At 39.6% G+C, this 18,351-nt stretch overlaps 1 protein-coding gene across 3 annotated transcripts in view; it reads right to left on the bottom strand.

The window, feature by feature from the left end:
- Window positions 1-18,351, bottom strand: part of Tp63 (tumor protein p63) — a 128,828-nt gene that overhangs the window by 84,330 nt on the left and 26,147 nt on the right. Inside the window, exon 1 of one of the 3 annotated variants that reach the window (XM_021185011.2) lies at window positions 6,132-6,259. The exons of the other annotated variants lie outside the window; for them this stretch is intronic. Within the exon in view, the coding sequence (XP_021040670.1) occupies window positions 6,132-6,173 (42 nt within the window). The 5' untranslated portion in view covers window positions 6,174-6,259. Of the gene's footprint in view, window positions 1-6,131; window positions 6,260-18,351 lie in introns of those variants that run through there. 3 annotated transcript variants of the gene reach the window in all.

The following is an 18,351-nucleotide window of genomic DNA, read 5'->3' as shown; positions in this document are numbered from 1 at the left end:
ACTTTTCAGATGCTTATTGTTCCCCAACCCCCCAAAAATAAAAATTTAAAATGCCATGGGTAAGATGATGTATGTGAGAAATTAAAGACTACATGTGTTGCGTATGTTTTTCTTAACTTGGTGGTGGGGTGGGATGGTATTGCCCCCTGAATATCTCTCTGTTCTAAAACCTTCCAACTGGAATTCACATGTTGAGCAAATCTCACAGATGGATTTGGTCTTCCATATTTATCTCTAGAATTGCAATTTTTATTGAGAGAAGAGGCCAGAATAGAAGGTTTATCCTGGACCTATGATGACTAGAAAATATAATTAATTCATAACAAAGAAAACCATCTGAACGTTGTCCCTAATTCTGATTTCCATATAAACTAATGACACTATCTCCATTGAAGTCTATGGAACTAAGCAGGTGATTCTCCATGCCTTCCAGCTCAAGTCATCTGTGGGCTAATTCTTCTCTTTTGCTATAGTGTGCCCCCTAGCACCCGAGAGCATGTCATCAAAGTTAGCAGTCTCAAACTTGTGAACAGAATTCATGTTTCAGAGCATAAAAGCCCTTGTAGTTCTCTCTCACTGTTTCTGTGAAAGCCCTTCATTTTTAATGCTGAGAAGTGTATAAAATTAATATACTTTCTTTTGAAATAAGTATGCCTTGAACTGATTCTGTTTTCCCTTAGTTTATTAATTTTATACCTATATTCTTTGCACACCGATTTCCAACCCTCCATTATCTGCTGAATTATAGAAGCTCTAATGTGAAATATTTTTCACACATAATCAAAAGTAATTTATGTTCTCTCTCCTCTCTGTCTCTTTCTGTCTGTCTCTCTTTCAGAAGCTACAGTGTGCCTCTCAAGCTAGTTTTATGTTGGAATCATTTATGAGCACATTCTGTCCTTCCTAGGCTGGCAAATTCTCAAAATACTGTGGCTACTACTTACTCACTCCTGCCTCCCTTTTAAGAACAGTCCATGTGTCTAAAGTTAGTTTTCAGGGCTTACTGGGTCATACAGAAATGTTCTTTTTAATGGGAAAAAGAACATTTGTGTGGATTGTGGCTGATGTCTGATCCACTGGCAAATATATATCACTTCTTATTTGAGAATAGTTTATTTAAGGAAAAATATGAAAATAATAGAGTCCATTTTTAGAGTAATCAAATAATTTGTATACCAACTAGAAGACTTTTGCAAATGAAAAGGAGTACTATTAATAATTTTGCTGGAGAGGCAGATATAAACAGGGTAAAACAAGACTAAGTATTCCCAATTTATCTCTGGCAGGAACCCCAGCTCTTGAAGAGAGCTATGGGCAGAGCATACATGAGTTGAGTGAGATCTGGGAAAGGGTTCCTTTCTGCTATCCCAACTGGTACAGCAAAGCTCACTGGAACTGTACAGAACTGGAAGCCCAATGTGTAGCAAGTTCGAGAAATGCATTTTTCTACTTCCCTGCAGTACATGGCTAAGCCATTTCATTTTTCCTTCCTAGGAGCTCTCACACAGAGTTCCGACTGCACAGTTCTCTGCTCAGAGCTCATCCTCGATTTGCCACACCACTGTCAACACACTCCCCTCTCAGTAGCGTGGACCTTGCTTGGCCACTCTAATATTTTTAACCTTATGTCCTAATGACTCCTTACTTTCTATTCCATTGAACTACATGACGTTTCTGAGCATGCCAGTCAGCACCCAACCCGTGTGCCTTCTGTGTTTTATCATTTCCCTTTAAAAAATCTTCCTTCCTTCTTCCAAGTCTAGACTTAAGAGAGCACTATCTGTCCCTTCAAGTTCAGCTGCATCCAGCATATACATATGGGATCTCCTGGTTGTCCTAGGAGGGGTTTTTATTCTGCTCTGACACTTTGCATTTTGCTTCCACTTCCCTACCGCACTGAAGTCTTCCACTGTGAATCAGATGGACTTCTGGAATAGCTACCTTTCCTTCTGACATGGTGTTCTAAATCCCAAATCCCCTGTTCTGCTGGATACTCTCTATAAGCACCGTTACAATTAGCAATGGATGATAGAGAACACCTTTGCCCATCACCCAACCTTCTTGTCGTCAGGTATCAAAGGAGAGGGGTTAGTCCACTAGGTTTAGAAAACATTGCCATCTTCAAAACAAGTACAACCATAAGGAAACCTTATGGCAATTCTGAAAAGATTTTCTTTTTTAACTGAGTTCTCTTTTGATCATTAGTGCTGTCTCTATCCCATTTTTTCTTATCATCAATATAAAATAAAAGGTGAAAAACATCCAACAACAAGGCAAAGAGTTTGACTTGATAGCTGCAAGAGAAGATATTTTTATCCTATGTTCCTTTCTCCTAAGTGCACACCAAAGAAAGCTAGTGGAAACATAGTGCTTAAACTTTTCACTCAAATCCTCCTTGATGAACCACATCTCATGACCACAGACACAGCCTTCGTTAATAGGGCAGAGTACAGAATTCATTCTAAATCCTCTGTGTTCAAACCTAGGAACGTTTGTGGCCGATTTGTGTCTAAGAAATGAATGTAGTCTGCGGAAAGAACAGCCAGTTCTGTCGGGCTGCTGTGGGTAACATTCATTCATACTTCTCCCCCCCCCCCCCACACACACCCCTGTTGAGGATCACTGCTCTCCTAAAAAACAACCAGACCAAACAAGCTTTCCCTTATCTAGATAAAGGATAAGTGTTTCTTTATCAGACCATCTCTTTTCCAATAGTAGCGAGGAAGGCATGATCTATGATCTGCCATCTAAGATCTCTTTCTCCCAGTCCCTTCTGGGCTTGAGGGCACCCAATTGGAAAACAGGTAGGGCAAGGCAGCCTCGTGAGTGACGATGTGGCTGACACCCGTAGTCCATCTACAGCTGATGCCTGCCACTGTTCTTGGTCGGAGAAGGTTCCTTACCTCAAGCCCTGCATGGGAACACTTAAGACTGACATTTACTAACAAAGAAGTAGAACACTGCCCCCCATTTAAAATACAGCCATTAGAAAAGGCCAGAGATAGGGAAAGCTTGCCTGCCTGGACCATGCAGGCCCCAAGGTCAGTGACCTGGCCTGCCCAGGGCTCTACCTGCTGCCACAGCATTTTCCCGGAAGCATTGCATAAGTACTTCATGGAAATCTCTCTGGGCAGCTCCCTGAGTTACAACAGTCCTCTACAGAGTGTATAGAGCTGCTCCACACAGTGCCAGATACAAAGTAGTAAATACTACACAGTGGCATACATAGAACACTGTCAAATACAAAATGAGAAACAATGGACTCCAAGTAGTAAAACGGAGAGGTTTGAGTCTTGGACTCTGTTTAGTATCATTTCACAAAAAGGTCCCTTTCCCTCTCCAAACTAGGGTTGGTTCAGCAAAGATCTTTCTGAAACAAAGTAGCCCTCTTGTCTTCTCATTTCTCTCTTCCCTACCCTATCACCAGCCTTCCCCCCATCCCACCCCCACATACACATAGGAGCCCATACACAGACACACACATACACATGTACACACATAAACCTGCACAGACATACACAGACATACACAGACACACACACACACACAGAGAAACCGATGTATTATTGTAGCAGGGGTGGGGGCACAGTCTAGGACTTTTGTTTGTTCGTTCCTTTTTGTTGTGTTGTTGTTTTAGAAAGTAGAGTTTGATCTGGGAAGAAATTCCTTTCTTGTGACACTCTTTATCTGAATCTGGGATGGTTTCAAGCTTGGCACTAGGTCCCAGTGCAGGCTTGTTACTTCCCCATTGTCACACAAGGCCACAACTTTAAGCCCTGCCTGTCACTTCTTGCCATAGCCTTCTTCCCTCTGGACCCTTTCCTGCTCATTAGCAGCTTTCCTGAGTCCAGCTCTGCTGCAGGGGAATAACTGGAAAGTTGAAGAGAGTACAGGGAGGGAACATGTTGCGCCTTTACTAATTTTTGAATTATCAACTCAAATTCCCAGTAAGTTAAGTTTAAAAAATTATTTTAAGTCAGAGTACATTATAGTTATTAAATAATCTTTGCTAGATATTACATTCCTTTTATATCCCCATTCTATCCAGGTTTAACAATTTTTGCTATTTCTATGTTGATGGGTACGAATGAACATGAATATCAAAGTGCAATTTCTTCTTTATTAAAACTCCATAGTCACAGAAGCAGGTGGACCCAAATATTTTATATATTTAGAGGCAGCACTAGATATTAATGAGAAGCCCGCACAAACAGGGAAGCCAGTCGTAACAGGACCTGGCTATGAAGTTACCATGTAATGCATACACTGATGGAAGAGAAGAAGGCCGTGAAGCAAGTGAGGAAAATGATTTAGACAACAGGAAGTTCAGCCATGTTATTTTGTAGCTGTCTTCTATGCAGCGCAGAACATTCCAGCAGCTGGCCCATCAGCCTCCGACACCCTCACTGTACTCTGTGTAGCATTTGAAAAGCCTGTGTAGTGGTATTTCCTTCATGATAAGGCTGCCATATTCTTGCACATAAAAATGACCGTTTCTATGAAAGGCAGTTTTCCCAAAGATATATACCATTGTCATTTTTTAAAATTATTTTTCTTTTCTGATACTATTTTTTTAAGACAAACATTTCTTTGTACCTTGGCGCTAGGCTTGTAATATTCTCACCCATAACTTAGAATTAACTTTGCTTTTCCTCTTTCACATTCACACAGACAGCTCCTAGACACTTGAAAATTACTGCACAAAACAACTTAACAAATACAAATGAAATTAGATGGACAGACTGATCGTTTCTTAATTATGAAAACTGAGCAACATTGGACGCGGCGAAAAGAGCCAGATGCACATACAAGTTATAGCGTTTCTTTAAAATTGTTTGCTAACATTATAAGCTCCCTTTCAATGGTAAAGCAAAACAAGAAACTCGAGTTCCTCTAGCAAGGACAGGCAAGTCTGCCTGTCTGGTTTAAAGGAAAGCAGGAACTTCCTTTTCCTCCTTGAGATAACTTGATATTTCCCCTGTTATATTTGCACAGTTCAGGTGTCTAGACAACAGCATGGCCAGTCACACAGCACTGGCCCTGCTCTACTCTACGGCCCTTTCCTTCTCTTCCTCTTGCCGTGGGAGCTGGGTACTATGATTTGTTTTGACTATTAAGGAGCTAGATTCCCCGCACCTCAGACTCTTTTAAAACAAGCATTCACCTGGGAGGGTTCCCATCGGAAAGGAAAGACCGGACTCTTTCTGGACAGGCAGCCCCTGCTCCCTCCCAATCAGATCAGTGTCAACACAGCTGCCTCTTCCTAGGAATGTAAACTAATATTGTTGTTAGACCTTGCCGGCCAGCCTTAGGACACATCCTCAGAGCCCTCCAGTCTGACCAGCGGTTTATATCTATCTCCCTTATCCCCGAAGCCCAGAGATTTAAATCCCTAAGTCAAACTTGCTGAAAGCAGAGGACTGTCCAACGTTAAAATCCTGAATGCTCTGATACTCACTTTTGTGTGCACGCGCGTGCACACACACACATGCAGAGACAAACATATCAATGGTTAATAGCATACTGTCCTGAAGTAACTTGTCTGTCCATCTACAGTAAACTTCTTCCCCAGTCACCTCACAGCGCGGACTATACTCAAGGTCCTTTACATTGAAATGAGCTCCTGGGACTGATACATCTCAAAGAGCTAGCTTTAAACAAACCCACTTCATTACTTAAAGAAAAAAACAAAAAAAGATCCATTTCCTTTTAGTATGAAGCCTGGAGAACTTCACTAAACAGTTAATACACAATCAATTCGTTTCTATCACTGGTACATTCACACCCACCAGTATTCCCAGCAGAGTCTTCTCTACTTCCGCTGCTGTTCTTATAAGAAAAGCGATTTTGTAAAATCCTGAATATTGTGTTTCTTCGAATACATAATGTCACCCAGGAATTTTTTTTTGTTTTCCCTTTTCTCCTACTGTTTCATCTGATATTTCAAAGAAAATAAAAGAAATTCTTACAGCCACTACAGAAAACATTCACTCAGAAAAGCAGTTTCCTACATACAACTTGCAAACAGATTTACATTGGGTCACTAGAACCACAGCTAAGTATGTTTTTATTTAAAAGAAGAAGCGAAGAAAAGGATCTCTATGCAGAGGGCTAAAATCTTAAAGCCTTACCTCACTAAATTGAGTCTGGGCATTGTTTTCCAGGTACAACATGTTAGCAGTGAGACTGGTCAAGGCTGCTCTCCTCTTTTCTGCTTCCAGGGTTTTGCCAGCCCCCCCACCCCCTCTGAGAGCCTTGCGCTGCGAATCTTCTAAGAAGATAACAGAATTCAGGTGCCTCTCTCTCTCTCTCTCTCTGTACATACTTTAAGGTTCACTAATATATACCCAACTATAGGCATGAGGGGCGGGACTCTTCACTTTACCTGTCCAATCCATCAACTTCCACCTGGGCTCCTCCACTCCAATGGAGTGAGGCCTCTCCCATCTCATTAAGTAGTTAGAATTCCTTATCACCAATCTTTAAAAGAAAAGAGAAAGAGAGAGAAAAAAAAAGAGCAGAAGACAGACAGGTAAAACTTTCCCTGTCTCTTTCATAAGAAAGTGCACTCTGTCCTAAAAACAAAACAAAACCTCCCCCAAACAAACCTACCACCCCCACCAGACACACAGAAGGGAGGCAGGCAGGACACGAAGTTGTTCCTACACTTTCCAGTTGAGAAAGAGAAGTTCTGTGAAAGTTCCGGAAGACTTTTACCCCCTACATTTTGGATTTTTAAGAATGATTACATGAAGTTAGAGATTAGGGAGAATTACATGTGTATTTGCTCAATATAAAACTCCCAAAGATACTGCCTGTTAGCTCAAGTATTCAATATGTTCTTATCATACATATACCAGCAGATTCATGTCAAACAACGTAAGCCACCTGCCTGTTCAAAATATGTTTCAGAAGCAACTCAAACCATCAGTCTTACTAGACTTATAAAACAAACATACATGCAAGATATAGTTATGTAGAAGCCCTGGGAAGTATAGCCATGCCCCCCCAACCCTCCTCTATTTATATATTTCTTTTCTCTGTTATATTCAGTTTCTATTAAGGCTTCACGGAAGATATTTATTATACACGTATAATAAAATTGATTGTCGATTATTTTCTGTCATGTTTCTATCTAAATGACTACAAAGGCTATCTTTGAACATAATAGCATGGATTTGCATAAACACATAAGAATATTCTTATAAACTCTTTTCGGTTTCTAGACGTAGGAAAGATGGAATGTGCCCAAATTCTGACATAATTTCTAACACACTCTGTCATTACTATTTGGGGCTTAAAAATTCAGCTAGCCTTGTATCTGAACAGTAACCTCCCGAAATCTGAAGCACACTTTTCTCTAATGTACCTAAAATTATAACTGCCTAAGACCAGTAAGAGTGAATGTTAGATTTCTTCTAGAATTTAGGAGATTGAAATTCTGGAAAAAAAATCTAGATCTCATAATATTTTACTATATCACAATACCAGGATTAGTGTTTGCAATATGTTTATGAATTTGGATTTGCCTTCCGTCTACATCCATTTTGCATTTCTAAACCTCATTGAGGGAAGGATGAAGCGGTCATTGGAGTGAAGGACCCATGAATAATTGTTAATAGTGAAGCTTTCTTTTTCTGTAAAGAAAAATCTCCCATATATAATTTAATCTCAAATATTCAAGAATATGAGATTTTAAATACTGCAAAACCATCTAACACAAAATTTCACTTCCTCACTTTAATACGAAAAGGAATTATGTTTCTTATTACCTTATATTAACCAAACAAAACCGGGTGGGGGCACTAAAAAATATAGTAGAATCATTTAATCCCCATCTTTCCATTATATTTCCAGGGACAGGTTAAGGGTGAATATAAAAGTTGCATGATCGCAAGAATGTTTTGAAAAGCCAGTATTGGACCCAGCCCCAGGATCCCTGGCATGGGATCCTCCAGGAGCTGTAGGCTCAACAAAGGAATTTTATTCAACCTATCATTTAATCTCAAAAGAATTTTCCCTGAGAATAGCTGTTTGAAAGTAAATCTGATACTGCATTAATTTTTATACTAATTTGACAGTACAATCATATGAATCCTTTAACTGAGCTATTAATGACATACAATCAAATGATAAACAAACTTTTTTTTTAACAAAGTTAAAAGATTCCCAGCAGGATTGGGGGATGAAAAGTCTCATTCCTTCTATGTGTTAATCAACACACAAACAGATCAGCCTGTGGTCTCTGTCAGACATGGGCCAAGATTTTAGACAGGAATCTAAGAGCCAAGTACCATGGCTGTTTTAGAAGCTTGGGTAGCTGAGGAAAAGAACCTGGACAGGGGATTTAGAGACAAGAGTTGTGTTGCCAGTTCTGGCTTTAGCCAGCTCCATGTCCTAGGGGCAAGTTACTCAACCAGCCTAGATACAGACTCCTCATTTGGGAAATGACAGTGTGTCAGAGCTCAGGATTCCAAAGACCTTTACAAAGAGGGAAGTCTGTGTCTTTGCCTAGGATTAAGAGAAGTGCTACACAGAGTTCCCTCATTTTGCTTTGATAGCTGTCCCTCAATTTGTTTATCTCTGTATTGTACAAATGAAGAAGCTAAGCCATGGAGAATTGTAAATACTTAAAGGGCACAGAGAAAAAAGAAGCAATGTATTAAGAAGTAAAACGCATGTTGTTTATTTATGGTTGCTTTAGGACATTTCCAGGAAGAAATATTAGCTAATTGTCAATATCAATTTGAATTTAACATAAACATATTCGTAAGAGTGCTAATTAAAGTATATCTGATAATGTTTGGTTTTGGAATTAGCATCCAGGATGTAAGAACTGTGCACTAATCAAGCTGGTAGTTACAGGAGAGTAACAGTTCCATGCGCTGGCTTTCCCTGGGAGCACAATGGTTTGGATGGTTTTGAACCCAGGCCCAGCACAGTTGACTGGGGAGCAGCATGGCACAGAAAGACCTCTAGAAGATGAGACATACACTCATGTTTTGTGTATAAACAGTAAGTCTGTCCCATGGCTGGAGTTAGAGGCTGGATGGGAAAAGCATTGGGAAGCATAGCCATACACCCGGTAGTGGTCCTCCTGAAAAAAATTGCATTTCTTCACTTAGAAGACAAGGGACACTAGAAGCCAAGACTTGGGAGTTATTTATTTACCAACGGAAACCAATAATTGGCAACTTGTTTGTTTTTAATTGCAATGCTTAAAACTCACAGAAAGAAGTGTGTATCTAGTTTTAAGTTTAGTAATCTTTCTATGTCTTAACCAAAAAGTACCTGGGCAAGGCAGCAAAAGGGACAAATTGCAGTGTCTTCTCTCTTCTGGGACCTGCCGGCATCTTTTTTTTTTTAACCTTCCTTGGAGAAAGTGAGGGGGCACTCACAGGGTACCCCAATTCTAATAGGATAGACAGCTATTTACAAATGACATTCAACCCATTGAAATATGGTCCCAGGTTTGTCTGCTGGGGTCTTCACCCTCCCCACTCTGTCCTTCATGAAGAGGCCCTTTCTGCCCCCTTTTGCCCCACTCCCGTGTCAGCTTCTTCATTGGGCACTCCTTCTTCTCTCATTCTGCTTTCCATTAATCTGTACTCAATGTTCACCTGATGCATGTGTTTGTTTTGATATTCTTTTAAAACTATCTTTCGGGTACCTCTTGAATCTCCTAGTTGAAGTAAAATTTTACATTATACAGTGCCAATGAAAGCAGTTGTAAAATGCTACCTTTCAATAAAAGTATCACTTACTCCTTCATTAAAAAATACATGTTTGAAGTTAGAAAATTTTTTTCATTCCTATCATGTCTAGTATCCTCTCACCCTGTATTTTAGTTTCCTTCTAGAAGAAAGAATAAGTGAGTGGAAGCGAGATTCTTTCCCAAAGCTTATTATGAAATGAACACTTATTTTGTGGAATACTTTTCCCAGAAAAATCACAGCACAGTAGTTCATTAAAATAGAGAGGAAAAAGAATGACTTCGATCTAAGCTCAACATCTCAAATCCTTAATAATCATTTGTGGAGAGGGAAAACCACCAGCTTGATAAGGCAGTGAGAGTCCAAAAGAGGTTGGGGTTTTTAAGAGCATGGGAGGAAGCTCCGAGCTGTGGGGACTTTCCAAGCTGCTGCAAACCAAATCAACCACATCTTTAAATGTCAGCTCCCATCCAAATTAAAGGGTAATTGACAGAGCACACTGAGTAACTCTTCAGAGTCCCATCTTCCATCAGCTAACTGGTTTCCTTGCCTCTGTGCCCACACTGGGGACGAGAATGAACACTTTTATAAACTGCTGAAGTCACCTGATCAACTTCCTCTTTGATCTAAAGGTGCATTCAAATTCAAGATAGTAGGACACACCCATTTTACCTTGTAGGTTACCATGGAGGCTCTGAAAGGTGGGGATGCCTTCTAACACCGATGGGGCAGGAAATTCTGTGCAAATCTAATAGTTGTGTTCAAGATAGAAGATTTTTTATAAATGCTATTAGAAAAGGTAAAATAATAGAGAGCATGAAGTCTCTCTCTCTCTCTCTGTGTGTGTGTGTGTGTGTGTGTCTTTCTGTCTGTCAGTCTCTCTGTCTGTCTTGGAACTTTTTCTGGGCCAAGTATGCTTCCAAATGTTTTATTTACATATATAAAATTTATTTAATTCTCATGAAAATGCTGTTTAACAAATGAAGACATTGAGGTACCAGGAGACGGGTGTGACAGTAAAAATCTGTAATTTGATCCCCCAACTCTGCATGCAACGCTGATGGATGATTAGACTGCAGCTTCATATCTCCTCCCATTCTCTGGTTTACCTTCCTCCAATGCCATGGCCACAGCAGCCTGCAGTTTATCTAGCAGACTCTGTGATTATAATAATAGCCGCATTTAAACCGTATCACATCCCTGCTTTTAGATAATGCTTGGCTTTTGAAGGTTTCTACATCTCAATAGATGTAAAAATGGAGAGATATAATCATCTTTCACATAATTCTTCATTATGATAGAAGATTAGACTAAAGGGTAATCTGATAATTAGAAGTAAAACCTGAAAACACCAATGTTTAAAAGCCTACTATAAGCACTTCACTCACAATTATTAACATTGGCATTCTCCTGTGTTTATGTACAGCAAAAAATTAACATGCTATACAATATTACTTTTGTTAATTAGCATTTTGTTCATTTTGGCCATTTTCTTGGTAGAGAGTCACACACCTGGAAGTACTGAGACAAATGCTATGGCCTAAGTAACTGACTGATTATAGTATCATCCTAATTTCCAAGAACATCGTCCGCAAACATTCAGAAGACTCGACCCATCACAGCACCATAAGACATCCTTCTAACTTTAACAATGAAAAAGAAATTCTACTTTTCACATAGATTATTTGCTTAGTGGTGAGACTGTGTTTCCATATCCACTAGTCCTTTGTATCTCATCATTTCTTTACCTTTTTGCAGTGAGGTGAGGGCAATGTGCACACTCGGCCTTGATCCTGCAACGGTCCTTCCCTCATCCTCAGAGCTGAGATCACAGGGGTGAGCTATCAAACCATCCAGGAGTTCTTCATTGCTCTGAAAATAGCTGGTGCCAGCCCTCCAACACCGCCCTATTGAATTGGTAAGTTCTCGCTATTTATAATGATATTAATGCTAAAAAAACTGATCAAATAATAAGTTACTTCCCCCTTGATTAGAAATGGACATAAGAATTCTGAGCACTGTATAAATAAAATGACTTCTTTGGGATGTAATACTTGTATTACTTATTCCTATTATGAACATATTATTTTAAAATATATAAAATAAGAGTACACAGAATAAAACATAATCACATTTTCTAGAACATAGAGGCATCCCTTGTTAAAATTTTGATATATATTCTGCCAGAGGGACAAATATATATCACTATGTATGATTCACATACTGTATATATTTTCTTAAATATTAAAGGTATATTTGTTCATGTTATGGCCTTAAAGCAATATAATAGGCTATTATGTAAAACACAGCAGCATAAATTCAATATTTCAATTAACAGATAATATTGCATAGGTAGAACCATAGTTCATGGGGCAAAGTGCTTAGTGTGTAAGCAGGATCTGATTTGTAATTTCAAAAACTCATGTAAAGGTCAAGTGTACTAGAACATGTCTGGTGTCTGTCATCACAGTTTTCTTACAGTCATGTGAGAGGCAAAGACCAGAGAATCCTCAAGATATCTTTTGGGTCAGCTATTCTGATGTACAAAGCCACACATAACAAAGGGGTCTTTTCTCAAACAAGTTGGAAAGTGAGGATTGATAGACAAGGTTATCCTATGGCCTCCATATACTCACTGTGGTATATGCACACCTGTGCATATGTGTGTGTGTGTGTGTGCGCACATGCACGCACACACACATACGCACACACACAAAAGCCATAGATATATACACACTATGCCCAAAGCTAATAGCTACCACCCATTGTTCTCTGTACTCTAGGCATTATAGCTTCGTTTGGATCTCACATGGTTCTCAAATGCTCATGTGTTGCAGATTTATTCCCTGGCTGCTGCTGTTGTTCAGGGCCTGGAGCCTTAGCAGTGGAGCTGAGTTGGAAGAAGTAGGTGTTAAAGGGTGAACTGAGAGTTCCTCTCACACTTGCTCAAGCTATCATAGTTTGCCTCAACACAGGACAGACAAAAACAGGGCCAACTAACAATGGACTGAACCCTCTGATTACCAATATCTCAAGTAAGAAGTTTGCCTTTTTAGATTGTTCAGCTTGACAGATTTTTAGAACTCTAATGTGATTCCAGAATAGAAAAGCTACTGCATTAATTCATTATATATTCATTATATAAGTGAGTAACTTCCTCCTTTTGGAACTTGGTATTACTCATTAAAATAAACAGGTTCACCTCCACACCCACTGGTTTGGTTTACAAACAGCAGGTCTTCACATTAAACCAGCTCACATCAAATATCAGTTATATTTATTTAACATTTTTAACACTTTCCCCTCAAAAATCAAAATTTTATGCGATGTTATATTTAACTCTCTTACCTAGCTTCACATTGGTAGCTTGCATGATAGATTCTACGAAATATAACTATCATTATTTATTCCTGTGCACAGCTCCGTGTTTTGCTACTAAATACTATTCCTATTTTCAAACATTACAGTGTCTCAAGTTTCAATAGTTTGATTAATAATTGTATCTCTGTCCTTATCTTACCTTTCTGATTTGATGCCACAGTGTGTGCAGAGATGCTACCATCCTAAGTAGCCCAGGCAATGAAACTGCCAACAGGCATGGAGGGAGGCTCTACAGTCTCAGTCAGAAACCAGGGTCTGGGGCCTACATGGCTGTAGGCTAGTCCCTTTTAGTTAACAGATGATGAGAAATGCTCATTTAGGACAATTGCAAAACATGCCACGTTGCTTTCTAGGTCTACTGAACTATATCTCAATACAACACTAAAGCTTAACATGTCTCTCATTCTGAAACCATAGAAAAACTTGACCCTTCCTGCCTGTAACGACTGTACATAAGAGATCTCTGTCCAGAGAACCCTGAACATAGGACAGGGATCTTGCTTTTGTGACTATGCCAAGTACAAGCCTTCCCTCTCCACACCCCAGTCTTCAATCTGTTCTGTAAACACCACTGTCAGTTTGACCCTGAATGTGACTAGGATTCCTGAGATTTGGGGACTTACATTTATGTATTTCACTATGACATAAAGTTTATAATTGATGAAAACAGACAACATCCAGTGTGAACTATTTGTCCCTTCTGGCCCTCCCCCCAACCCCTCCCGCTTAAGGCAACTTGGGCAATCAATTTCCAGCCAGCTTAAGGCCTGATGATTTCAGGTTTCACTTTTATTTCCTCAAATTGTTTCACCTTAGCTCCAGGTTAAGTAAGTGGCAGCTTTACCCCTCAGAAGAAATTTGAAAGATCCTGCCTGACTCTTCTACACAAACTATACACCACCTTTGGCTCACGGCCCCTGCCACCTCGTTTCCACCTGTGCTCTTCTGGCCACTCAGGATTGAACCACCTTGGGATGCTAAGCATTAAATGCTGGTGCATGTAAACACGTTTGATAGTCTACTCAGTCATTTTTCTACTTGCCTTTGGCATCGCCTGTCTGCTCCCTGATTCTCTACAGGTGAATCCAGTAATGGCTAAGTCCTGGGGCATCAGTAATTCTCAGTATAGTCCTGACAGTTTTACTTCCTCAGTATTAACTATACAGTCATGGATGTTGTGGCTCAAATCAGCCTTTCACTAGAAAGTGTACCCCCAAATAAGGTCAACTCCATATTAAAAAAAAAAAAAAAAAGGAGAGTTGAAATACTCAGAAAAATGAGAACTGGAAGTCTCGGTGAAGACAAGGTAATTGACCATTTTGCCTCTGACAGAGGACTGAGGTTAATTGGGCATGGCAAACCATGGTGCCCTATGGAACTGAGGACCAGCAAATGAAGGACATACAGAGCACCAGGCTGCCCCATGTTCCATTGTTGGCAGTAGAACACAGGAAGAAGAAACATCAAATAAATTCAATGCGATGTCATAGTACAGTGTTGTCTTTCCCACATGTGGAACACACTGATGAATTTGTTGCATCCACTAAAGACCAACAGGGTCCATGATGGCAGATTTGAAAGGAGCTATTTGCATTCTTTTCATAAAAGAAGACCAAACATTCATATATGAAGGGGTTTTAACAATAATCTTATGATCAATTCTTACTCTATGATAGTACCAATTGAGTACTTATGGGCGAAGCTGCTTTAGCTGACAAAGAGGGACATAGTAGCTTAGAGTTTTAATAATTGCACTAGGATTTTATTTTACATTGTGCCTTACAACACACATGTATTATGTTTCACAATCTTTCAACTGGTTCTATAGTTTTCTCCAAAAGGAAAATTCAAATAACCCAGCACTCATGTCACATGTCACCTCTAGTGCTTTCAAAACTTGCTATTTGCTATATACTGCTGTGTTTTCTTATTTACGTATGGTTCCTTTTTTACTCTAGGTATCCAGTTGCTAATTTTATGTCAAATTTGTGTTACTGCATATCTCATCATGGAACCTTGTATTCACTTCTTTATGAACTCTATAATGAAGAGGCACTCGAGAGCAATGGTCATGCCTCAGTCAGGTCTGTAGTCCCTGCAGCTTGAAAAGTCCCAATCAGCATGAGTTCTGCTAAAGAGAGGGCTGGTTTGTGAAACAAGCTTGTCTTCCTTCTTTTGCTTCAGTTCTCAAATAAGGAAATAGGCTTGCAGAGGGATTAAATGCATAATGAAGTTCACACATAAATTACACTTATAGCTGAGCTCAGAACTCAGATTTGCTGGCTCCATCTTCACAGACTCACTTTGTGTGGCACCAAGTGCTCATTACCGAAGAGATTACTGTCTTGCACGTGTGCCAACAGGGTGCAGGAATGCAACCTCAGAAAAAGTAACATTTGGTTTGCATGATTTGCACGGGAAACTGAGAGGTCCTGTGGACACAACGGACTTCCGTAACCTGTCGGTTCCTTTCAGTAGTGTGTCTCTTGCTGAAGATTACTCTCCTGAGCTTTCTACTGTTACAAACACAGTAAATTGACTTATTTCCAGCTTCCCAGTTCTGATTCACAGCTCGATTAAAAAGTGGTGCAACCAAGTTAGGTGTGCCTCGGCGACTGGGTGGCTGAGCCAGATCTTCCAGCCTATGGAGGACGCTGTTTTGATTTTGTAAGAAAACATTATCTGTATCCATCGTTAGCTGGAAATTTCTATCAGAAAGAGATTTTAAAAGTCAACAAGAGAAGTGCCACCTTTGAAGAACATATGCAATTTCTAGAAAAGACTGGAAGGTCTTTCAGGCTCACTCATATTGGATAGCAATGGAAAAATAGTTCCATGGTACTATGCATGCTTAGTATGTGTGGGGCCCCAGTGGCATGGTATTCAACCAACAAAACACCAAAAACAAAAACAAAAACAAAAACAAAAAAACAAACAAACAAAAAAAAAAAACAAGAATCCACCCAAACTGAAACAAATAAATGAAATTAAGACTACAGAGTAATTATAAGAATAATGAAATAGTTTAAGTGGAAATAATGGAAATAGTTTAAATATTCTGGTTGTGTTCAAATCATAGAAGAAAACAAATGAGAAAGCCAGGTTTCAGTGTGTATAATCTAAAAGCTCATATGGGTGTGCATGTGCATGTTCTTGCACACATACATGCACATACATATGCATGATATACATACACACAAGTACACATATGCATGCACATACATGTACATACAAATACATACATGCATACATGCACACACTCACATATATTCACTGTGGTTGATCTTGCAAAATGAAAAATGGAAAACACTAGGGTTTATGATATAGCACTCATCTAGCATGCAAGACCCTGGTTGTTATTCCTAGCATAAGAGATAAAGAAAGATGGATAGGACAGGAAAGGATAGGGGTGTGTGTGTGTGTGTGTGTTTGTGTGTGTGTGTGTTTTTGTGTGTGTGTGTGTAAGACAGACAGAGAGAGAGAAGATGATAGATAGATGGATAGAGACAGACAGACAAACAGACGGACAGACAGAGAATAGGAAAGATTACAGTTGGCCATGATTTGTAATTTAGTTGATAACTGGACAAAGTGGCAGTACTACTTACATTCTAATCTACTACTTATGGTTTTTAATCATTGCTTTTTACTCATGGAGACTTTTGTTCATATCGATTCTATTGGAATGAGAGGCTTGAACTATAATGCCCCAGGGTGGACTTAATGGTATAGCTACTGCAGCTGGGCTTAGAGGATTATGACAAAATCAGGTCACTGATACTTCAGGCTGAGCTTCCATTTAGAAGACACAGTCAGCATCTTCTCTGCTGCCTTAAATCTCACAAGGTCCTTTTTATACTTTTTAATTTAGCAACTACAGTAGTTGTTAGTCAGGGCCAATAGTTTGGCACTGAAGCAAGTGAAGTGGTACTGGCATGTGACCCTCAAGCAGCACACAGGCCATGTTTCCTGTTGATCTCCGCGGTCACTCCAGAATGGAACAAGTCAAATGCATTGGTTCTTTTAATGCTGCAAACTGCCAGTGTAACCTTCAACTCCCTTCCCCTTGTTAATAGGAAACAGACAAAAAGTGAAAGTCAGGGTTTATAGTTAATTGACCTAATTAGATCATAACATCAAACCATACACACATGGGGGATGGGAAGTCTTAAAGGAGACTATCAATTAGAGATAATGTTATTTCTTCTCAAACATAAATTTTCACACTACACATTGCCTGCTGAATGATGCCTACATATTATCCTGTATATGGTCTATGAAAAGATCTAAGCAACCATATGATCTAGTGTTGGTCATAAAACTATCCCGATAGTAAAGATCTCTACATAAACCCATGAAAGGGATGATAGCTAAAGTAAATGTTAGTATGAAGTCACAAGCCACAGTTCGATGGGACACAGAAGGAGGTGTGACTGGTTCCCAGTAGGGAGATAAAGAGGGAAGGACTGAGAAGGATCCCTAAATCAAAGCATCAAAAATGCAGCTAAACAAGCAGGTGAAGTTATCGCACCCTGGGGCTCATAGGACAGAGATGATCGTGTAGCAAGGCAAAACTGGAGTAACAGTATAAGACACGAGGTAACTTTAAGCTCATAGAGACTTGATAGGCTAAAATCCCTGCAAGAAAACATGTGCTAGAGATCACCTTTATTTCCCATGACTGGTTTTCTAGCTCCTCTTTTCAATAGAAAATCTTCATATGAATTGAAATTATATCAGAGATACTACATGATATGAGGGATTATCTTCTCTGCGACTATCACCAAGATCAGTAGTAACTCCTCATCTCCTTCTCACCCTCCACAAAGAAATGGACCAAGTCCACCCAACTGTCACAACAGCATTTACCCTCTGACCCTCAGCAAACAAGACTACAGGATGCCTTTCTGCACTGCTGAATGCTACGCCTTGTAAAGACTGACCTGTGTGGTCAATTCCAGAGTACAACTCTAGTCCTCTAGACATAACAGATACTTTTAAACCAGGCCACTGGCATATCTGTGGCCTTGGAAGAGGCTACTCCAGTAGAGAGTAGGGAAGAGTTTATTCTCATGGTAAATTTAAAAATCTAAACAAGGACCCATTTCTTCATTGGTACTCATCTGTGGATGCAGGAGTAATGAGCTGTTGGTATAGTCAATGAAATGCCCATTCACCAACACTGCTTATCAATATTCCCTGGGACTCTAAACTGATATAGTTATGATGAGAGTTCAGTACCCAAGCTATCTTCCTT

This window comes from Mus caroli, unplaced genomic scaffold (assembly GCF_978045245.1).
Source record: "Mus caroli unplaced genomic scaffold, Mus_caroli_1 scaffold_17, whole genome shotgun sequence".
In the NCBI taxonomy this organism is placed as follows: Eukaryota; Metazoa; Chordata; class Mammalia; order Rodentia; family Muridae; genus Mus; species Mus caroli.
The sequence above is the reverse complement of the archived record's forward strand: the minus strand, read 5'-3'. Positions and strand labels throughout refer to the sequence as shown.